Raw genomic sequence first — 23,199 nt, forward strand, 5'->3', positions numbered from 1 at the left:
ATAAAGGCCAACTTTGTGCAGTGCACGACTAATAGTAGTCCTATGGACAGATTCCCCCAGCTGAGCTGTAGATCTCTGCAGCTCGTCCAGAGTCACCATGGGCCTCTTGGCTGCATTTCTGATCAGCCTTGTTCGGCCTGTGAGTTTAGGTGGACGGCCTTTTCTTGGTAGGTTTACAGTTGTGCCATACTTCTTCCATTTCTGAATGATCACTTGAACAGTGCTCCGTGGGATGTTCAAGGCTTGGGAAATCTTTTTGTAGCCTAAGCCTGCTTTAAATTTCTCAATAACTTTATCCCTGACCTGTCTGCTGTGTTCTTTGGACTTCATGGTGTTGTTGCTCCCAATATTCTCTTAGACAACCTCTGAGGCCGTCACAGAGCAGCTGTATTTGTACTGACCTTAGATTACACACAGGTGCACTCTATTTAGTCATTAGCACTCATCAGGTCTCTATGGTCTCTCTCAGTTGCCCATAGACATTGCTATGGGCAACTGACTGCACTCAGACCAAAGGGGGGCTGAATAATTACGCACACCCCACTTTGCAGTTATTTATTTGTAAAGAATGTTTGGAATCATGTAAATTGGCAGTAGGTATGAATGGTTGTCTGTCTCTGTGCGCCGGCCCGATGATGCACTGGTGCCCTGTCGAGGGATGACAGCTGGGACAGGCTATGCCCCGTGAGCCTGAATTGACAAAATTAGGTGTATGAATGATTTTGTGTCATTTATATTTCTTTTAAACCTAGTAATGTATTTATGTAAAACACATCAAACCTCCTCCTTTGTTGTTGTTCGTTTACTCCTTATGCTGCTTAAAGATAATCAATTTTAATAGCTATCAAATGATCTGCACTATGTGTCAAGCATCCAACAGTGAACTCAGAGTTCATTGTGACGAAGCACAATTTAATGACGTAATTTAAAAACACACCAATAAAACAGTGTGTTATCTGAGCTTATGTAGGTACTGTGCAGTGTTGATTCTTGTTTGTTTGGAAAAGCAGGACTCGAGCCAGGCCCTCTGCACAGGAACAGCCTGACTGTACTGACGCAGCAGATCCTGGAGCTCCTGGTTCGAACAAAACAAAGAGATAGTATTTAATTTACATCGTTTACAACCTAAAGAAATTTAATCTGCCTCAAGAAAATGCCTCGTAACTCTTTCCGCCCCACCTCGACAAATAAACATTACTGGAAAAGATTATGTATGTCAAACGTCAGATAAGCATCAGTGAGAGTTACCATGACACTAACCTGTGAGTGGATGTTGTTCTCCACCTCTGCTACTATGTGGGTGACATCCGGACTCATGATCTCCTCCTCATCTCCATCATAAGTGCACTTCAGCTAAGGAGGAGTTATAACATTATTTGAGCATCGTACCACACCTCTGTAGTTCGCAATTGTGGCTTTTAAGCTTTTGGGCTCTTTTCTCAACAAAACCACACAAACTGCCGCAGATGAAAGCACGCAGGAGACAGTAACTGTTAAAACACCAAGCTGTGGCAACCAGTATTAAAGGATATGTGATAAGATAGCGGGCCAGCCTCTTCCTCTCTGATGCAGGCAAGTTGTAGAAAAACACACGGACCCCGTTCATGAAACTAGGGAGGTCTGCAGGGCTCTGGAGTGTAGCCGAGGGCCCGGAGGTTGCAGAGTCGGTGTCATCAGAATTTTGCAACTGTAGCCCCGGGGAGGATGCTGAAGTGGATGTCTGGGGTATAGCTGTGTTCTTGACATTTCTGCTATGATAGTATCTGAAAGTTTGGTTAAGAGAAGATTACAGACATCACAACTACTACTACTGAGTCCATGCTCTGAAAGCACTAAAAGATACATGAATGTGGGGATGCCTCTGGAAGCAAGGTGCTTCCTGATGAGCCTCTCTGTGCCGTACCAGTTGAAACGTTTGGTAGCGTGACCGATACGTGGAAGATGAACACTTGCTTTGTGTGGGAAAAAGACAACAAGGGTTAGTGGCTGTTAGCAGTAGCCTCCTGCAGTTTTTACCATTGAAAGTATTTTAGTGCAGAGGGTTACAACAATAAGAAAACACTGTGGTGAATGAGAATTAAGTCAAGCCAATTTATTTGTAGCCCAGTATCACGTGTAAAGGTTCAAAGGACATGAGGAGAAATAATAATCAAGTCACAAAGAATTTAAGAGGCATAAAAAAAGAAGAGTATTTGCAATAAAGACCTATTGAGCCAAAGAGAGAAGAGAGGGAGAAAGAAAACAAACCTGGTTTGATAATGTGCACAGCTGTGCCTCGATTACTAAATGTAAGATTTAAGAAGCGTCTTTACGAGTTTCTTAAAGGTATCGGTTGATTTTGGGGCACAAACAGCAAAAGCAGCGAGTGCAAAGTCTTTTAATCAGTTCATCTAGCGTGCAACATAACTAGAGGAAATATAAATTCCCGCTTCATTGGTTGTTCTTCTGCAGTTGTGTTTGTAAGAATTTGTGCGTGCACACATCAGATGGCACACAGCACGTCCTGTAAATCCTGCCAATCAGGTCTTACAGTAATAACGCATCATTTTCAATGTGTGTTATTATTGTAAGGTGTTTGGTTATTATTCGAACCTTTACAAGGGTTTATGTGAGCACTGCTGACTTGACACTTAAAAATTTTTTTTCACAATTTCACCAGTCTCAGGCTACATGAAAACAAAAAAAAAGACATTTCACACTTTTTTGTATTAAAATAGCATGAAATGCTTTACTGCACCCTTGGTTCTTTTGGCCGCTTTGTAAATCTTCTTCAGGCCTTCATCCAGAGCACTCAGAAAGATCCCAGACAAGTTGTTGGCTTTGTCTCGCTGCTGTGCCACTATTAGGGCTAACTGGGTGACAGGAAGGAGATGGAAGCTGATCAACACATTATCTGATCACTGTTGCATGGCACTGAGTGCTGTTCCTCACAGCTTTGCAAGCCTGTCACCACACATTAACCCAAAGCAGGTATATCACACAACTGATCACTACTACTGCAAAGAAACAAAAAATATTGTGAAACAAGCATGTTTTTTAAGACATTCAGGGTGTTTTATGCAGCAGAGTTCTTCAACCAGAACCTACTTGATCTTGGCTGTTCAATCTGGACTGTTTGTCATTAATTGGGAACAGAAGCACACTTCCAAGATCCAAATCTGAAACAAATCATATTTAATTTTGTGACTCATTCTTTAGTCAGACCACCAAAGAAGAAATAAAATGCTTTTTTACTGTCAATCTTACCTTTCATCTTTCCAGCTAACTCATACTGCTTTCGCGGCTCGTCTGATCTCACCTCCAGTGCTGTAAACAGACCTCCTCTTCCCCACCGACCTGAGTCATCTACACAGGAATCACTACTTTGGTAAATAACACATGCTGTGGTTTGGTTTTCAAACTTATTGTGCCCAAGGCGCACCAAACACTAATTAAAAGCCACACCTGCATCATATCGTGGCAAAGTTACCATCTGACATGTTGCCAGTTGTTTTGGTTTGAACTGATAAATTAAGGTATTATTTAAGACTTTGCACGACATCAAAGTTTTCACACCAGGTTCTTTTACGCAATCCAACATTCAGTCCTGCTGCAACTGGTACAGATCTAGTTCTCTTTTGTGTAAGATAAATCTTTCTCTCTACAGAGGCCTGTTTGGCACCATGTTGGCATTAATCAGCTTCTCTAAGGTAGAAACCGTTGGTTAGGGTCTGCTCAACAGACTTTTTTTTTTCTTTCCTATTTCCATTAGTGAGTCGTTCAGTAGTTCTTATTTGCTTTGCACAAGAAAATGATCAATTTTGTACTTTTTTGTTAACTTTTGCACTATAAGTCAGGGCTTTTAGTGTATCACACTGTAATAACAGGTAATTATCTAGTAGCCTCCTAAAACTGAGAGACTTAATGCTAAGGATGTGGTTACTGTGACTGACAGCTGTCCTGACAGTCTTATTCAGGTTCAACCTCTCCACTGTTGGTGTTTTTTGGAGGATTTTTAATCCAATGCACATCATATGTTTTACTCACCAGACCATATGAGGAGCTGAAGTTTGTGCTTTAATTCTGGTGAAAATAATTCTTGGTCTTAGCTTATTACTTAGCACCTGTACCTGTACCGAAAGGTGACATCATGTAATGTCCATATCCATCTATAGTTCCTACAAAGCGCACACTGAATTAAAAAAATTCTAATGTGTCAGTTTACGAAGTAACAAGAAAAATTGTACATATATTTATTAGTTTCAGGTTGGCCATTCTTGTATTTTGCTCGTTTGTGTTGTTGTGTTTGCACATCTCTGTTGCTTGTGGGGCTCGCACACAAGAATTTCACTCGCATGTGCTGTGCCAGTGTGCCTGCACATGTGATGTGACAATAAAAAGTGATTTGATTTGATTTGATTTGATTTGAAAATGGGGCACGTACCAACGCAGTGGACGATGATGGCGTCTCCCCGGGCGGTGTGAGGATGAGTAACATCCCCCAGAACATAGTGGATATCCGTGCTGTCAGAGTCTGTGGAGCACATGCTGCTGCCATCCTCCTCTTCTTCCTCCTCTTCCTCACTGTCCACAGACGGCAGGCACCGAGATCTGTACCCGCAGGACTCCCACCAGGCCATTCTGCACAACGAACCCACAAGTCAAATAAAGGGAAAAACTGTTTGTGCAAAAGAAGTCTCAGAATTGTTTTAAAAAAGCAAATAAACTAATAAATCTTTACTTTTTCTTGTATTTCTGCTCTTCCTGCTTCTTCTTCATCTCCTCCTGCATTTTGGCTCTCTTGGCTGCAGCCTCCTCCCTCCTCTGCCGCCTCAGCTCCAGCTCAGCCTCCGTGACAGGCTTCCTCTTCCTCGTTGGAATCCCAAGGGCTACCGACAGTGAAACCTGAGAACCCATCGAGAAAAATCACACTCATATAACGCTTGCAACACTGGGATTATCAGCGTAAGAAAACATGTGAGGCTGCTTTGTATCCATCCTTTAAGTAACACTGAAAGCCTGGGTTTTTGTGGTTGCTGGGATTTCCTGTAATAGTCATTCAAATCAACCCACAGATAAAATTAAAGTCAATTAAATGTTGCTCAGTCCAGAGTATACATTTGATCCATTTTCCATTTTTTTATTTGTGCAGTTTAATTTCAGTTGAGATTTTATGAGTTTCAGTAATCGCTTTGGTATTTGGAGAATTTTGAGGTGGATAATATTTGTCAGGCGCAAAATGTAAGAAAGTAGAATTTATAATATAAACAAAGCTTTCTAACTGTTGACTGTCAGTCCTGCGGTGATCCCATTCTCAATAAACACATCTACCAATGTGACAGTGTTTGAATATTTAGCAAAGTTAACAAAAACTAGCTTAGTTAGTTTTCGTTAACTATAATGCTCTCGTTAGCGATGTTAAAGCTACAGCTCCTCCAGAGTTAACAACCCGGTCCCATAGGAGCTACAACACTGTGTGTGGTAGGGAAAAAACGCAAGGCAACAAGAATCTTGTGATTAAAATAGGTTTTAACTGGTATTCACTTTTGATAACATTAAAAAAAGGCTGACAGCTGAAGGAAAAATTGTGACATGTAATGGTGAAATATGACCGAGGACCAAAAACAGCCTGCGGAACGTTTCAATCACCTGCAACATCCTGAAAGGAAGAGATAACAATCCGTCCAACAATAATAAAAGAGGCAGCATTATTATGAGAAATCGACAACAAGTCTGAACTACTTCTTCACCTGAATTCAAAGCAATGACCTTCATAGATGTGCCTGTGAAGTTTTTAGTCAGCTACTGTGATCATCACAGTGTTCCCTTCATTTTTCATGGGGGTGGATGTGTCCTCCGTCCAAGTGTTCCTCGTCTGCTAATTTACCTTAAAACTGCAGAGCCACGATGAGTGTCTAACATGGCTAATTTCTTTTAAGTTTTCAGCATTCTGTCTATACATAACTAACCTCATGTGGGATGCATGTCCTTACAAAGATAATTCTGTTTTAATTTAAAGTCGGGGCGTCTTACTCCAGTTTTGTGTCGCAGAGCTCGTCCCTCTCCTGCTGCTCTCTGAAACCCGGTCAGCTGCTCCTCCAACAAACGATCAAAGCTCTTCTGGTCCTCAGAGCTGGGGTCCTTACTGTAGTCTTTCCCCTCAAAGAAGTACAGGTGGTCTAAAGGAGCAGAGGGGACAGAGGTTTGAGATAATCATCACAAAGAGAGAAAAGACTATGTCGGCTGTGATGAAGCACAGAGGAGGTCAAAATCTGCATGTAAACTAACAGGCTCCTGGCTTCTTTAAAGGCTTTTAATGGAGGTGTCAAACTTAAGGGACACGAGAGAAATGAGAATCACATCGGGGGCAAGACATATTTAGTTTGTCCTGCTTTCATTTTGTCAAAAGCCCATTTTTCTCTACTTAAACTTATCTCGTTGCCCGTGAGGAAAATTTTATGGAATCATCTAATTTATTGGGATGAAATTTGCTGCACATTACACCCGAAACACTTTCTCAGAAAAATCATCTTCTTAATGGCCTCCCTGACTTTCATTTCCTGTGCTGCGGTGAGACTTCCTTTTACAGAGTCGTCACTTTGAGATGGGTTCAAACTTATTTTGCTCTAGATTTGTGTCTTTTTGACGGAGCACCTTCCCGCCCCTCTTTGCTGTCCATGACTCAGTATCTCTGCTGGTGTTTGAATTCAAAATGATGATACAAATTATATCATTTAAAAACAGCCGTCATTTTATGACACATCAGTAAACGGGCCTTTCTTCATGGTAAAAAAAAAAAGAACCCACTCATTGCCAGTTATGCCATGCTGTGTTAGTTAGCTGTTAGGCTTCAGCTGTATGAGGGGGGGATGACTGGTTTTAATATATAATATAAAAATAATCTAGTTCTTGGAAGGTCTTCAGGTTGAGTTGTAACGCCTTGATTCTTTACCTTTTCAGACATTCTGCCGTAGATTTGCTGCTGTGTTTGAGATCATTGTCCTTCTGCATGACCCAGCTTCGGTCAGGCAGCCAGCCTCATATTTGACTCTAGAATACTTTGTTATACAGAGGAGTTCATGGACGAGTCACTGACTGCAATGTTCCCTGATGCTGTGGCTGCAAAACGAGCCCGGATCATCATGCCTCCGCCACGATTGACAGCATGCAATAGGTATTTGTGACAAACATGGCGCCGTGCATTATGCCAAACACCTCCAATTGGGTGTCTTCAGTCAAAAGATGTTGTTGCCCAAGTCTTGTGGTTTGGGCTGATGCAGGTTTGCAAACCTAAGCTGTGATGCCGTAGAGAGAAGATGTTTTCTCCTGGTAATCCTTCCAGGATTCTTCCATGTTTTTCTAACTGTACTGTCATGAACTTCAAGGTGAATTTACTGGGACATCCACTCCTGGAAAGGCTGTGGCATTGTGTTAACACACACCTCAATATACCACAACAGAAAACTGGTAAAATCTCTGCTTTTATACTACATTCGATAAGCAGCACCTGGCTGCAATGTACCCTTTTAATCCCTATGGAAGAAGTAAGGTTGTTTTTACCTTTTTTATTTTTATAGGACTGTATTTGAACACTTATCTGTCTTACTCTCAATGTGATTCTCATTTTCTCTTGCAGCCCTATGTGAAACTAAATTTGTCACTCCTGACCTAAAGTGATTTGCAGATTTCCTCTGTTTTCTTTGCAACCTCTAGTGATGAGCCCAAGAGAAGCAATCTTGGGTGTTTTCTCCTCTGTGGTTTGCAGTTCAAGAACCAAAAGTAAGACGGAGTCGCTTACACGCAGGAACAACATGTTCGCTATACCACACCAGTTACATTATATTAGTAGTTTTTGAAATTCGCACACTAAGAATAGCCCATAGTGATTTGAGATTTCAACATGTACACTATAATGAAACATACTCTGCCCGTCAGCTTCAGATCCTTTCCCTTCATCATCCTCTTCATTTTCTTCATGCTGGGAGTAGTCCTCATCATCCACCCAATGACCATTATGTGACAGGCCAAGGATCTTCTCCAGTTTCACATCTTGTATGGAGCTCTCATCAGATGACAAAAGCTTATCAATGCCAAACTTCAAGATCTCGCTTAGCTGTGCCGAAGAGGAAATGTGAGCAGAGGAGGTGAAAACTGGAGAGGTTTTCATACAAAGCGGACACACAGTAAACTGAGCACTGAAGGATTCAGAGATTATCAGGGATTATCCTGCAGTGATAGAATTTATTTTCAGTGATTTAAAGCTCACAAACCTGCAGCCCTCCTGCAGCTGACTGAGCTTGATCCAGTAAAGAGAAGCGGCCTTCTTCAATAACAGTGTTGGTGAGCTGCAACTTGGACACAGCGCGAGAGTACATGATCTCCTCCACAGTGTCTCGTGCCAGGAGGCGGATCACTTTCACAGGCCTGTAGGAAATCATTCAAATATTGAACCCCAACATCACATTGAACTTCCATTAAGTTGAGAATTGTTAAATTCATAGAGTAAAGCTCAAGCTACCCATAATCAATCAGTCAATTAATCTTTACTTTTATAGCTCATTTCCTGTAGATTACTGCAAAGTGCTTCACAGACGACTGACATGCAGATATTAATACAATAGAAAATGTAATAAAAATAGACTAAAAGTTAGGTGAATCAAACTGAAAGGATAAACGTATATAAATTCAACTGCAGCAGTCTGAGACTGTAAATGTAGGTACATATACAGTGGTTGGAGATCTATTAACCAATCATGTCTGAGATTTGATTACATACAGTCTATGTGGCGCAAAAGAGAGTCTACATTTGCTGAAATTCACGATAAGTATGGGTTATTATCTAGCCTTGTTCTGAAACAAATTTACAGTCATTACGGACGTAAACAGATCTCTTGGACCTGATATCTACTGGCTAAGTCAGAGCCGAGTATGGCAGCCAAGTCAGCAGTCTAGCTGACTGATGCCAGACTGACAGTGTCATGCCAAGGCAGTGTTGGTATACAGCAAACACCCCCACAATGTTAAGGAGAACAACCGACTAATACTACCTTAAAACATGAAAGTCTGTTAGTCCAGAACACTTCAAAAACCTTTCAAGTTCAGTCACAAAAGCCATCAAAGGGGACATGAAACGCAACACATATAAAGGCTAATTTACATTTTATTTTAAAAAGTGACAGATTTTTTATTGTTGTTTTGTCCATGGCACGCATCGGCCTACTTTTCCTACAGACATACTGTTAGGATATCCAATCGTGCTTCAGTAAGAAACACAGTTATGTTTGTGGTGTGCATGTAGTGCTGTTATGTTGTAAACTGGATGTGCTCGTGGGAAAAGAAAGATTTTTTTACTGCATAAAATAGTTTTGATCGCATCAGCTGACTGCGCCCCTTACTTGGCCAGACGAGGAAAAATGTGAGTTTCTAACACCAGCTTGTCGGTCCGGTGAATCACCTCACACCTGGATCAAACAGGCTCTCCTCCACCTCCACGCAGTCCTCATTTATAAAGTGCGTAACAAACCCGAATATTACGGCTAACAGCTCGATTTCCCCCCTTGAGTGCAGCTAGCCAAACAGCGGGGAGCCAGATACTGCTAACGAGACGGAGAGTGAAAGTAAACAACGTAACATAAAACTCATTGTAGCAACACAAAAATGACCCCTTTAGACTGATTTTTAGTTGTTTTTATTTTTAGTCTCCTTGCTCTTCTTGGAGTTATCGGTTCTGTCACTAGTTAGCTAACAGAAACTAATGTAAGTTTATTAGCTGCAACCAACCAACCGGTTAACGTCATTTACTGACAGAAGATGGTGTTAAAGATGTTTAACTTTAGGTATTTATTTCTTAAATCCAGTTTCACAGACAGTGTTACATCTATGTCAGTTGAGAGTAGGTCTCAGTGTTATAAATAACCTTTATATGTGTAGTGTTTCATGTCCCCTTTAATGAAGACCACCACAAGAGAAAAAGACATGAAGACCAAGTAGATCATTTAATCGAAACTTAGGCTACGTTCATACTGCAGGTCTTAATGCTCAAATCCAATTTTTGGATCAAATCCGATTTTTTTGTCTGCTTGTTCACACTACAAATAAAACGCATGCGCAAAAGAAGACGTCACACACAACGCGCTCTGTTTAGACCCAGACCAAACAGTGTTATTTGACTGATGGCTGTTAATATAAAGACTTGTTTCGGACTTTACATTTCCCAATTTTGCTTTAAGTTATCAAGTTATTTAGATATGGCCTAATAATTATCCTTATTGCGGTTTTAGAGAGGAGCGATAGTTGCAGATTTCTGTCAGAATCTGCAGATTATACAGTACAAATAAAATGTTCACGTTTCTCCAACGTTGTCTTCCAAACAGTTTCACTGGATGGCCAGCAAGCGTTCGCGATGTCTTCTTGGGCGCTGATATTTGGCGTCTGTCTTGTGTCAGTGACGTAGAAGACTGATTTAATGCGACGTGACCGTTCAAACAGCAGTCGCTTTCTAAAACATCAGATATGTATCGGATTCAGTACCACATACGAAAGTGACCCAGATCGGATTTGAAAATATCAGATTTGTGCTGTTCACACTGTCATACCATGATCGGATATGGGTCGCAAAAGGTCAAAAAAGTCGGATTTGATGCGCATTCGCCTGAAGTTCATGGTGAAACCACTCTTAAGGTCAGCTGTTGGAGGTGTAGTGTGATGTGTTGCGACTTGCAGATATGTGCAAAATATTATAATATGTAAAATATTCGAATAACTAACAACAGATCATATCTTTCTCTCCGAACTCATCTCGTTCTTTGCCAGTATGCCCCTCTCCATCAGCCGTATTTGTACCTCACCTCTGAATGCTCTACCTGTTGATCCCCACCCTGCACCTGATTTTTTGCAACGTATCCTACAAATATTTTAAAAGCTATATATCTCTTTAAAAGAAATATAGAGTTTCTGTCTAACCAGAGGACAAAGGGTTATATAAATATTGAAACAACATAACACATAATCTTTAATAAGAAGCTAAATGGAGACAGCGACAACCACTAAGTTTTAAGGTGGAATATTTTCTCGCTTGTTGTGAACAGATCAGTATATCAACGTGACACCTCTAACAATTCATTCGATTTTAAGCTGGTCTCTGCATAATACACGAACTGCACTGCCTGAACTGGTCCGGTTATTTCAACAACAGTTACTGCATGAAAGAAAAACAAAAGGGGAGCTCTGCACTCATACTACAGTCATGATACTACAGCAACATTAAAAAAAGGCTGACAGCTGAAGGAAAAATTGTGACATGTAATGGTGAAATATGACCGAGGACCAAAGACAGCCCGCGGAACGTTTCAATCACCTGCAACATCCTGAAAGGAAGAGATAACAATCCGTCCAACAATATTAAAAGAGGCAGCATTATTATGAGAAATCGACAACAAGTCTGAACTACTTCTTCACCTGAATTCAAAGCAATGACCTTCATAGATGTGCCTGTGAAGTTTTTAGTCAGCTACTTTAAAAATATACTTTCTATTGTTGTCTCTGATTACATTAATCAGGAACATCCGGAACAAATGGTTTCGCAGACCGCAGATGTGTACTACAAAGCAGGATTTGAACGTATCCAGGTAACTTGGCGGTTAAGTTCTTGTGTACATTTCCATGATAACATATGCTGCAGACCTAAACTGCTCTGCAGCGGTTTATGACTGGAGATCAAAAGGTACAAAATTATCGCCTACTGACCAATCAGTTCTCTAGGAAACAGCTTGGCTGTTCCTGGAAGGTCTTTTGGACCACTGTGCACAGGCAGTAGTAGTTCTAATGGCACCGAAAGTCTGCCTTTTCCTGATTAGCAACACAAGTTGACTTCACATGGATTCAACCATTCCTTTGATTTTGGTCCTTATTGACATGACGGCATCACACAGTTGCGGGTTTGCCGGTTGCACATCCATGCTATGATTCTCCTGTTTCACTACATCCCAAAGGCGGTCTGCAGAAGATGAGTACATTGTGGTCATGAAGGGATGGACCTTGTCAGTGACAACACTCAGGTAGGCCATGCTGTTTAAATGATGTGATCGGATATGGGTCGCAAAGGGTCAAAAAAGTCGGATTTGATGCGCATTCGCCTGAAGTTCATGGTGAAACCACTCTTAAGGTCAGCTGTTGGAGGTGTAGTGTGATGTGTTGCGACTTGCAGATATGTGCAAAATATTATAATATGTAAAATATTCGAATAACTAACAACAGATCATATCTTTCTCTCCGAACTCATCTCGTTCTTTGCCAGTATGCCCCTCTCCATCAGCCGTATTTGTACCTCACCTCTGAATGCTCTACCTGTTGATCCCCACCCTGCACCTGATTTTTTGCAACGTATCCTACAAATATTTTAAAAACTCTATATTTCTTTAAAAGAAATATAGAGTTTCTGTCTAACCAGAGGACAAAGGGTTATATAAATATTGAAACAACATAACACATAATCTTTAATAAGAAGCTAAATGGAGACAGCGACAACCACTAAGTTTTAAGGTGGAATATTTTCTCGCTTGTTGTGAACAGATCAGTATATCAACGTGACACCTCTAACAATTCATTCGATTTTAAGCTGGTCTCTGCATAATACACGAACTGCACTGCCTGAACTGGTCCGGTTATTTCAACAACAGTTACTGCATGAAAGAAAAACAAAAGGGGAGCTCTGCACTCATACTACAGTCATGATACTACAGCAAGACTTAACAAGTTCAATGAAAATTCAATTGTTTTTCTTAATAATGAGCCAAAACACACTTTCAGGCCTGCCACTCACAATCATCCACCCTAAACCCAACGGAAATGGTTTCAGGTGAGCTGGACCACAGAGTAAAAGTAAAGCAGCCAAGGACAGCTCAGGAGGTGCAGGAATTCTTTCAACGAGAACCTCCTGGCAATGCCCTCATGTTGCTGGTTGTGAAATGATGAGTGTGCAACATAATCTTGGCTTGTTTAACTTGTTTTTACGACATAAATCAAAAGATATCGCAGACATTGTTCCCCAGCATGGGAAAAAATAAAAATATGGAAAAACACTACCAAAGTAAGTGTTAACATTTTTGTCTCGCTCTGCTGCATCAATTTTGTTGCTTTCTGTAAGCATCCCTATGAAGCCTTATTGATGTGCAATAGCTAGGTTGCATGCAGGGAGTACTCTTTCACACCTAACTAGAGATAAGCCTAATGAGATAGTTATTTTCTTCAGCAAAACAGGACATCGTGCAGAAGTTTTCACCACTTCTTTGTGCTGTCAATGCTGCACGTCCCTTTGCGAAACGGTGCGACTTTCAGGACACCTAAATGAAATACCGATTGGATCCTGCTTGGAATCATTTCTCGTATGCTTCACCTGTTCTGACCAATCCGGTGGCTGCGTGCGGCAGCCTGCAAGTCATTTTGAGGGTTGAAGTCACTATCCACAAAAATGACAGTGTCAGCAGCTGTCAGGTTCATCCCTACTCCCCCTGCAAAGACAGAGGGAAAGAACAAAAACTGAAAATTGTGGCTCTCGATTTTTGTGCACGCAATAAAGAAACAGTAGGATTGGTGCATTTACTGTAAACAGGTTAAAGAAAATCATAATCTGTGACAGGAAACATGCTGGCCTTATTTACACAGGCGTTTCATTCTGCTGCAGCTCTTATCTCCTGTCATCACTCCCCTTTCCTCTCTCAGCCACTTCTGTGTTAGAAAGTCAGCTCAAGCTGAGCTTGCAGGCTTGTCTGCATATCTGAATCTACAGCAGAGTTCACAGAAGTGTTATCTTAAAAATTGCCACAGTCTTGTTTGTGAAATGCACTCTCAGCACTTTTGGCATCTAAAATGTCTACAGTAGAAGGGGTTACTGCTTCCCCTTTTCATATGCCTAGTTCCCAATCATAACCAGTGGGGTGCGTGATAGCGGATCATATGATGACTTTCTATCCCTATTTAGGTTTGGGGTTTTTTTAGCAGGAACCAGGATCTCTTTCAGGATCGTCTTTGACCGATCTACTATTTAGGTTTTGTCTACCCGTTTCTTGCCCATGCAGGTGAGGCTGAGAGCGCAGAAGTATTTGGTATTGAGTAGCAGGGGAGGGAAGAGGTGGTAGCTTGCTCTGAAGCTGCATTTTGTAAACAAATGCCAGCTTTTTTCCACATCCTCCTGCCTAAAGACCTGCTTCTTAAACATCCCTCTGAAATTTTCTGTGGCTAACCAATAACAGCCACTTCTTGTATGGGCTCTCCATGTGACATTTACCAGTGAGTTATATTAGTTATGTTGCAGTAAAATGAAAAAGCAAAAGATCCAGACATTTGTCTGAAGAATATCTTAAATAGAACCTATTCTGTCCCAGCTCTGCATTTCCATTCTTCTACTAGAACAGCTCTGCACGAGTTCAAAATGCAGCCCCTCAGTTCATCCTCTGACTGAAACAAGTAATTTTAGGTCCTCCACCTTTTTTCTGATTGCCGACAGCAGCTGGGTGGGGCTCCGGTGCCTCTGATGACCATATTAGGAATATCTGCACTCATTGAGTGAAAAAAAGGTTTTTAAAAAAGGAAAAAAAGGAGAACCTGACTGAAACTGAACATTTAGATCAGTCGGAAGTCTGCGCTATTGACTCACAGGAATTACTTGAATAGACTTCATTACTTGAAACGGTTTAACATGAGTTTATATATAAGTATATCAAAGAAAATACTACACCAGGGCTTTATTTACCGGCTTTAGTGCTGAGCAGAAAGACGAAGACATCTTTGCTGCTGAAGTTTTTCACTGCTAGGTTTCGTTCCTCCCCTCGGACTGACCCATCCAGACGTTCGTAGCTGTAACCTGAACAGAAAAGCTGAATTCAGCATTTATTTATAACTAAGAATAAATCAAATGGTTTTCAAGTTTGCCATTATGAAGAATGAGAATAATTACTAATTAATTCATGCCATTAAGAACAATTAATAGTAAGTCAATGAACAATAACCCCTCATGTTCACTCTCACTCACCTCTGTACTCCATGTAGTCCTGGAGAATATCGAGCATCCTCGTCATCTGAGAGAACAGCAGGATCCGATGGCCCCTTCAACCACAGATATGAAAACACAAATATTGTAAGACTCAATTTAAAGACGAATATGTGACTTAGAATATCACAGCATTACAGCAATGCCGCACTAAACCACCAGGTGGAGCCAAATAACACATCAGCAAACCCTTTGTGGAGGAATGTCAGCATGCTGTCCAAAAGACAAAGTTTTCCACTGGCTTCAATGAGATGTTCCCCCATCTCAAATGGCTCTGGCTCAACTCCTATCCAAGAAACAGACACACAAACATAGAATGTAATGGAAGCGGCTTTATCCTGTCCCACTGAAAACACACCTACGCCTCAGGTCTTTCCTGTAGCAGAGAGAACTAAAGCCAGTCTTTTTTACATCATCACTCTGCACCTCTCACCGTCAAACAGATAAGGGTGGTCAACACACTTCCTCAGGTTCATCAAGATGTTCAGCAACCGAGTTTTGCTGCCTTGGTCATTTCCAAAAGCCTCTGAAAGAAGAGTTTTAGAAGCAGATTGAATTTACAAATGACTGATGCCACTAAACAGATACTATTAGAACTATTATTTCCACTTGGCACCTTTAAAAACAGCCTACAAAGTGGAAAAAGCCAAAATCAAACAACAACAAAATCAGTGTAAAGTTATAAGACATGAAACAAGGACATAAGGACATAACAAAATGCCTTTGTTATGAGTTTTTGGTGGTTCTCAAATGTAACTTAACACCCGAGTGTTTCTTAGATGTAGACTAGTTGGTTAGTCTCATTTTTGTTCCTCGTTTAGTTGACTGAGAAATTAGTTGCCAGGAACATCCCTAGTAAAACTAGTAAACTAATAATAAAAGCTATGAAGCAACCATGAGAGCTCAGAATATTCGTGCCTTGATCACCTTCAGGTTTATTCATCGACTTTGGAACAGACAAAAAAATAGCACATTTCTCCTACACAGCTGGAGACCAGACCCAGAAGTTCTTTAAGGTGATGAGTAAAACCTTAAAACCAACTCTAAAATAGAGAGAACTGATAGAGAGAAGTCAGGATTTAGTGTCTGTTATGCCAACTGTAAAAATCAGTGATAAGCTGAGCTGGTGCTTTCTTGCTAATGCTATAAGTAAAGAGGCAGGGTAAGTACTGCAGAGAAAATGCATTTATAAATGACACAGCACACCATAGCGCCCAAGTCTCACCCAGATCCTTCATCAGAACAGCTTTGTAGTATTTCTTCTGCAGAGCGGACATGCCGTGATAAACCACCAGCTCGGTTTTCTTGGGCAGATCGACGGCCACCTGAGACTTGACTCTACGGAGCAGGAAGGGCTCCAGGATGCTTTGGAGCTCAGCAGCTATAAAAGTAATAAGATTCATGGTTAGCGTTCCTACAGTGCATTACTGTACTCCACTTTTTCGTGACCAATATTCACCCATTATATTTCAAAACATTTATTTGGATATGGAGAGACGCATGGACTCAGAAATAACACTGAATGTAAGCTATGCTTTGTTATGCTATAATTATGTATCGTACCCAACGCAGGCTGACTTTGTACATCAGAGTAAGAGTTGACAAAGCTGTCTGTGTCTTCTGGTATAAAGATATTGGGCTGGATGAAGCTCAGCAGGGAGTAGAGCTCCTGCAGGTTGTTCTGAATGGGAGTCCCTGTCAGCAAGACTCTGAATCCCACGAAAAACTACAAGAGAAGAACACAAACAAACTGATTTAAGAGGTCAAGGGAAAGACAATGAAGAAATCTGCCCAAACCAGGTGTTGCTTAGTACCTCTGTCAAAGTTTTGTGCAACAGCGAGTTTTGATTCTTCAACCTGTGAGCTTCATCAACCACAAGCACCTTCCACTTCCACCTGAGGAAGAGATCAGGGAAATATCAGCACATGAAAACTTTGTTCTCAGTGAACAAACCTTTAAAGACCATTATTCTCTTCCTTTTCTTCTGTCACATATAATTTGATACAAAGGTGGATTGCTTATATTAAAAATGGCTCACGTTTAAAAGAATGACCCCTCTCTAATAATCTCTGTAGATTACTACAGACACACAGGCTTCAGACTAATATTAAAGCTTTGTTTGTGACAGTTTTTTCTAGTCTTGGTTTTGTAGTGTGGCTAGAATAACATGATCATCTCAGGCATACAGGTCGCTAACCTAGATAACTACAGTTTAAGCCGATCTTACTGGGTGAAGGCCGGGAAGAGCCGACACAGAGCGACCTAAAAGCAATATCTCTGTTGGTACTGGTCCTTTTTTCTGTCACCTCTTGCTTAAAACTATATAAACTTGTATTAGGACCCCACAGTTACATTTTCCTCACAGTACATTGCTTCCAGAGTAGTTTATGTAGATCAAGAATAAGTACAAACTCACCGTTTCAAGAATGAAGCATCTTTGAGACACAGCTGGAAATAACAGGTAAAAAAAAAAAAAAAAATATATATATATATATATATATATATATATATATATATCAGTTTTAACAAAGGTGAAACCTTATCCCGTTTTGTTTTCACTTAATAGCCTCCGACCTCATATGTAGTGAGAAGAACATGGAAGTCCTGAGAGTTCGCCTCCTGCTGGATCTCTGTCCGCCTTTCTTTGTCTCCTTTGTAAACCAGGACCGTCAGTGAGGGAGCGAAGCTGAAAGCGAGGCACACACAGGTTTACAGACAGCGCTAAAAGCACATTATCAAATGAAATGCAATTACTGATTAATGTAGCTCCACCTTTCCAACTCATTCCTCCAGTTCTCCAGGACAGAGAGTGGGCTCAGCACCAGAAATGGTCCTTTCTTCCTGAGAGCCCCTGACATGTACACCAGCAGAGAGATTGTCTGAAGGGATACATGATGACCAGGACACCGTTAGAACATGTAAATAATAAGCCATATATAAAGCAGCCCCCAAATGGTCAGATTCATGAGTGTGTGACACATAAGGGGAAAACTTCTCATTCAATTGAAGCAAAGTGTGTAATTTGTCTAACAAGCCACTTGGAAACCAAGAATCTCTCTTCAGAGAAACATTGCTTAACTTTGAAGAGCACTGGCTCTGATCCAGTGTATGCTAATGTTATAAAGGTGTAAGCCTATGGAGTAGAAAAACTGCATTAAAATAAATGTAATTATAGTAATTATACAAATGTCACGTTAGGTCCAAGTGACAGAAAAGTGCTATAAAAAATATAACGAAAGGCACAATTGATATGTCACATGGCACTGAGGCTTTTTAGAATCAACTTCTGGGCACCCCCAGTGTAACAGATGCTCCAAGCCTCACCGCCTATATAAAAACTGTCCAGCCATGCCAGGGCTCTGGATTACAGGTAAACAGATGATGTCATACCTGGCAGGTTTTACCCAAGCCCATCTCGTCTCCTAAGATGCATCCCTGCTGGTTCTTCAGGCACTGAGTTAACCAGTGCACCCCGTCCAGCTGGTAGGGTCTCAGCTGTATCCCTGTGAGGAGAAAGATCATCACCGCTGGAGCACGTTTAATATAATCTCTGAAAATTACATGTAGGACGGCGCTGAAAGTGTATTAATCTGCTCTAAGTGCGTTTAGTTTGTATCCACAGAAAACGCCATGTCACTGTGAATGAGTGAAGACAGCCTGAAGTTTGTATGTACTTTGCAGGTCAGTCGTCCAGGTTAAAAATAGCCTTTCTACCTCTCAATCCCCATTTCTTCAGGTCACTTTGAGCAACATCCGCCTTCTTTTTCTCCGCGATGCTGTTTTTTATTCTCACCAAAATGTCCGACATGTTTGCTGACCGGCAGGACTACAATTTATACGAAAGACGACTTTATCGCAGACATGTACAGACATGCACAGACATGCGAGTTCCCACTGTTGTTTTCATGCAGTTTATGCTTCCTGACTGGGTCACGTGACGCTACGGAAAGGCGCGCGGTTTTTTAAACTTCGCCAAAAGTTTGTTTTCTTTCTTGAGCAACGCTCATTTCTTTATATTTTGCTAGGAAAACGGGAAATATATGCAAACATAAATGCAACTACAGAATATAAGGGGAAAACTGTTTTTAAATTCTAGAAACGATTAAGAATTTGCACATTTTACAAACTTTGGCTTTTTGTGACAGGTCGCTAGTAACTAAGTGCCTGATAATAAAATTTAATGGTGCTTTCTTTGCTAGAAGTCACACTGGTTAATCTCTGAAGCCCGGGGTCTTTTTTATGCTTGAATTACTCATGACCTCAGAAAACAAAAGACATTCCTCTTTAAATGGACGGGTTCGAGGACTGGACTGAAAATGAGCGAAAAGGAAGCCAATGTCCAACAAAAAGACTTTACAAAAAAGGCTCCCTAGAAACAAAATAATAAGAAAAGGTCTTAAAAGCTCCACAAATAGATGTAAAAATAAGTGCTTCGAGTTTTAACGTGAAACAGATTTTCTGACAGTTTAGTTCTGAAAACAGAAACAAGAACCAAAAATATAAACTTATACTAAATGAGAGATAATTCCTGATAACTAAAAATTCACCATTTAAAAAAATACATTTTGCATATTATAATATTAACAGGACGTGTTCATACCCTGATTAACTATTTGAGCTTCACATTCAAATACCAACACAATTTAAGACCATAAGAACTTTTAATAAAAATAGATTTTTTCTGAGCAAGATGAAAACAAAAATCAACAACAACAAATTTAAAAAGTTTAAAATACTGATTTATTACAGATATTTACACATATTACAAACAAAGTCTACAATCATTATAAACTGGTTAAATTTGAGTGGTCACCAAAAATTAATCAATCAATCAATGAAGCACAACTGAGAAAGATAAATAGAAAATTTGCTTCTTTTTCACCTATAAACAAATGTCTGAGCAGCAGGAAGGGCCAGAGACTCTCTAAAGGAGCCAATTTTAGCAACTTCAGTAAGAGACCTGCCCCATTCTTCAACACTTCATCCAAGCTGAACCTTCACCGCAAACACACATGGCCTATTTCATGCACATGGCCAGCATCCTCATGATTGCTTCTCTGGAAGGTAAAGAACATAAACCAGACATTTAGGCTTTGAACACCACTTTTTTCTGATTATTTATACAGAAGATTTGAATAAATGGAGCAAAATCTACAAACCTCACACATGGGATGTATGACAAGCTGTACCTGAAAACACACACATTTTATGTAACAAAAAACAATTTAAGACTGAAAAAAAAATTAATTAGATATGTAGAGACTCACCAGGTAAATGACAAGACTTGCAAGATAACAAACAACAAAGCAAGTCCAAAGTTCTTCCACTGTGAGAAAAAAAGAGAGAGATTGGGATCAAACACTGACATTAATCCAACAGATAAACAGATAAAGTTAGAAGTGATCATAAGTATTTTTTGGAGGCTCACTCACCCAGAAAGCCGCACAGAGAGTCAGAACGAGACAAGTCTAAAGCAATGACAGAGAGACTTTTAGCTTTAATTTGAAGGGTTTTAACAAAAGTCTGTGTAAACTGTTTTTGAAGTACAGCTATTTTTTGGACACAGACCCTCATTTTTAGGCTCTCACATTAACTGTACAAACTAACATAGTTGTAAATATAAGGATTGTTTAATACTTTGATAAAAATCATTGACTGCTTAAAGTCTAGAAACCATGGATATTACCAAATGTCTTGCTGTGCTAGACCTTTACTTCTGCTGCCTTTATTTACTCCTAGTTTGTGAGTCTTTCTGCATTCAGTTATGTAGTTAATAACTGAAAAGCATGCTCTATTGATTTTCTCATTTCTTTTCCTGAGAAACTGTTGGGTTAGTGTGCAGTTTGCTTTGGGTCTATTTGCACTGTGAAGTGCAGTCTGGTCAGTTTATACCCCTGCACACTTCACAGGTCATCCCGCAACTTCTATCAACAGTCACATCATCAATAAACACCAGTAACCAAGTTGCACTAGCAGCCATACATGCCCATGCAGTAACATCGCCTCCATCATGTTTTACAGATAATGTGGTACACTTCAGATCATGAGCAGTTTCTCTCCTTCTTTTCCTTTCCATTCATTCTGGTACAAGGTCATCCTGGTTTCATCTGTCTTATATTTTCTGTGGTCTTCCCTTAGGCTTTTTGGTTTTGCTGAGCGAGTCAGTGCATTCCTTCTTTTTATGACTCTACCAGTTTGCTCATTTGGCTATCCCTAAAGTTTTTGGTTTCTATCTGATGTTGTTTTGTTTCAGCCCAGTGATGACCTCCCTCACTTGCACTAACATCTCTTAGGGCCTGTTAGTTAACTATAATACCCTTGCTTCCAGTTGTATATGTCAGAACTGCAAAGTATGATGCTTGGGCATTACATAGGCGACATGGCCATGCTCATAACCACATTAAAGCTGAGAAAATCTTCAGATCTACAACACAGGTGTCACATTAGTGTCTGATTTAATTATTTACCTACATGTAGTTTAAATATTTGCATACTGAGCACTGAAAGAAAGAGGATGGTAACCTAATTGCACCTGCTGTGGGACATTCTGAGAGCAAATCTTCCATCACAGCAAATATTGTAGTTTTAAAGAGAGACGTTTGCACATCAGGGTCTGATTTTTGTCAGTCCATCCACAACCAAGTTTTATGAACTCTAGCTTGGTGTTGTCATGCAATCCTCTAAGCAGAAAGCTGTGTTATGCAATCCTTTCACCTTTAACCAGCTCTTGAACTCTTAAGGAAAACAGAATTTTTTTTGCAATGAATCTAAATTTACTGAACTCAGTCCACTCATGTTTGTGTAACATGTTCTGTCTTTTGGGGGTTGATTTTTTTATTTTTATTTTTTGCACTTACCAACATAAGGGTAGTAGCCAGCGCTCTTGTTTTGTCACACATCCTTTTCAGCTGCTTCATTGGGCCCATCAGAAACATTGTGCTATTGGACACAGTGAAATGTGCAAGAAAGAAAAGCATGTATTAAGTGTGTAAAACATGCAAAATAAGCTTCCCATTTCAAGGTATTTTTTTCATCACTAACCTGCACAGAGCACATATGTTGCCAAATGTGTAAAAGACAATAAAGAGAGTGATCCCAATCTTGGGGAGGAAGAGCACACACACTCCCTGCAAGACACACGTGAATGCAGGTGGATCACACGTCATGTTTTATAAGCCTCACTTTAAGGAGGGACTAGGCAGTGTCGCCAAATGAAAGAGCATCACATCTTCAGCATTCCTCAGAGCAAGAAGAACCAGTAGGGCAACACCAGCTTTCTCTGAGCTCTTCCTCGTTGTGGAGAGCGACTGAATATTGTCGTAGAAAAAACAAAAACAAAAAACACAGAAATTAAATTCTTACCAGAACTGTGCATGCAGCTCCCACCACGAAGCAGGCGATGAATCCCTTTATACGTGTGCCCCAGCCTAAAGTCGAAGCTTGGTTCATTTGCTGCATTAGTAGAGATTGAATAAACGATCGATTAATGATCCAGCTGAGATTACTAGCCACAACAGTGAAAGATGGGATTAAGGCTTTACCTGTATAATGTTCCGGTCATCTCTGCGCGCCTCCTCACCGCTCAGAACCGACTTTAATTTATCCATGCCCGAGGAGCTTTAAAATTCGGCTTAATTGGTGAAGAATTATAGTTGTTTCCTGAACTGATAGGAACTTTGCCGGGTTTTCTCAGATCTGTGTGAATGGACAACAGCGTCACATGCCAGCAGAGGGAGAGCCGGATGAGCTGCCAGTACCTTACCTGGCCAGGTGGGTCACTTCATCGTCACACCTGAACCGGAACAGCAGCAAAGACGTCTCACTCTGATCTTTTTTTCCCAGACGTGACTCAGTGTTAGAAAAATTTAAACGCACCACCCAGTACAGCCATGAGTGAACAAGAGGGTCCAGACACCACTTTTATTTATTTTTTTCGGAGATAACAAGTTTTCTCTTAAAACTGTAAAAATAACTATACAAGTTAAATAATTGTTTTGATTCCCCGGGGAATCAAAACAAAGTGGTTTGGTCACTTCTTTACTTTGTAAAGCTGGGCTTAAAACAATTTATTTCTACTAGTTAGTGGTAGAAATAAATTGTTACACCTCTCTTGCATTTCTGAATGAATTGATAGAAATAATCAAATAAAGCACCTTTTGCGTTTTTCGTAGTA

The 23,199-nt window shown here is 40.4% G+C and overlaps 2 protein-coding genes across 2 annotated transcripts; both read right to left on the bottom strand.

Moving 5' to 3' along the window:
- Window positions 1-891: 891 nt before the first annotated feature.
- chd1l (chromodomain helicase DNA binding protein 1-like) lies at window positions 892-18,972 on the bottom strand. Its single transcript, XM_082524357.1, has 25 exons — window positions 18,741-18,972; window positions 18,417-18,529; window positions 17,799-17,905; window positions 17,601-17,712; window positions 17,443-17,474; window positions 16,840-16,921; window positions 16,589-16,751; window positions 16,251-16,406; window positions 15,459-15,551; window positions 15,215-15,311; window positions 15,008-15,081; window positions 14,729-14,839; window positions 13,373-13,487; window positions 8,250-8,403; window positions 7,903-8,092; window positions 6,013-6,158; window positions 4,721-4,884; window positions 4,424-4,620; window positions 3,247-3,345; window positions 3,088-3,158; window positions 2,738-2,852; window positions 1,844-1,952; window positions 1,533-1,763; window positions 1,261-1,342; window positions 892-1,075 (listed from the first exon to the last, which is right to left on the bottom strand). The coding sequence occupies exons 1-25, from the start codon at window positions 18,832-18,834 to the stop codon at window positions 953-955; spliced, it is 3,030 nt and encodes a 1,009-aa protein (XP_082380483.1). The 5' UTR covers window positions 18,835-18,972; the 3' UTR covers window positions 892-952.
- Window positions 18,973-19,726: 754 nt separating this feature from the next.
- Window positions 19,727-22,800, bottom strand: sft2d2a (SFT2 domain containing 2a). The gene is made up of 8 exons (XM_082523018.1): window positions 22,568-22,800; window positions 22,389-22,478; window positions 22,068-22,153; window positions 21,884-21,965; window positions 20,459-20,494; window positions 20,294-20,352; window positions 20,186-20,215; window positions 19,727-20,083 (listed from the first exon to the last, which is right to left on the bottom strand). The coding sequence occupies exons 1-8, from the start codon at window positions 22,631-22,633 to the stop codon at window positions 20,044-20,046; spliced, it is 489 nt and encodes a 162-aa protein (XP_082379144.1). The 5' UTR covers window positions 22,634-22,800; the 3' UTR covers window positions 19,727-20,043.
- Between the last annotated feature and the right edge of the window lie 399 nt (window positions 22,801-23,199).

This window comes from Aulonocara stuartgranti (genome assembly GCF_965226115.1).
Source record: "Aulonocara stuartgranti genome assembly, chromosome: 23".
In the NCBI taxonomy this organism is placed as follows: Eukaryota; Metazoa; Chordata; class Actinopteri; order Cichliformes; family Cichlidae; genus Aulonocara; species Aulonocara stuartgranti.

Excerpts from the sequence above, each read along its gene's own strand:
- chd1l (XM_082524357.1), bottom strand. The coding sequence starts at position 18,834 with ATGTCGGACATTTTGGTGAGAATAAAAAACAGCATCGCGGAGAAAAAG. Across the intron at positions 16,407-16,588 it reads ACAAAGTCAGCCTGCGTTGG|CTGCTGAGCTCCAAAGCATC; the intron begins GTACGATACATA and ends TTACTTTTATAG. Across the intron at positions 2,853-3,087 it reads GATTGAACAGCCAAGATCAA|TTAGCCCTAATAGTGGCACA; the intron begins GTAGGTTCTGGT and ends CCTGTCACCCAG.
- sft2d2a (XM_082523018.1), bottom strand. The coding sequence starts at position 22,633 with ATGGATAAATTAAAGTCGGTTCTGAGCGGTGAGGAGGCGCGCAGAGAT. Across the intron at positions 20,495-21,883 it reads TGGCTACTACCCTTATGTTG|ACTTGTCTCGTTCTGACTCT; the intron begins GTAAGTGCAAAA and ends TCATTGCTTTAG. Across the intron at positions 20,216-20,293 it reads CAAGTCTTGTCATTTACCTG|GTACAGCTTGTCATACATCC; the intron begins GTGAGTCTCTAC and ends GTGTGTTTTCAG.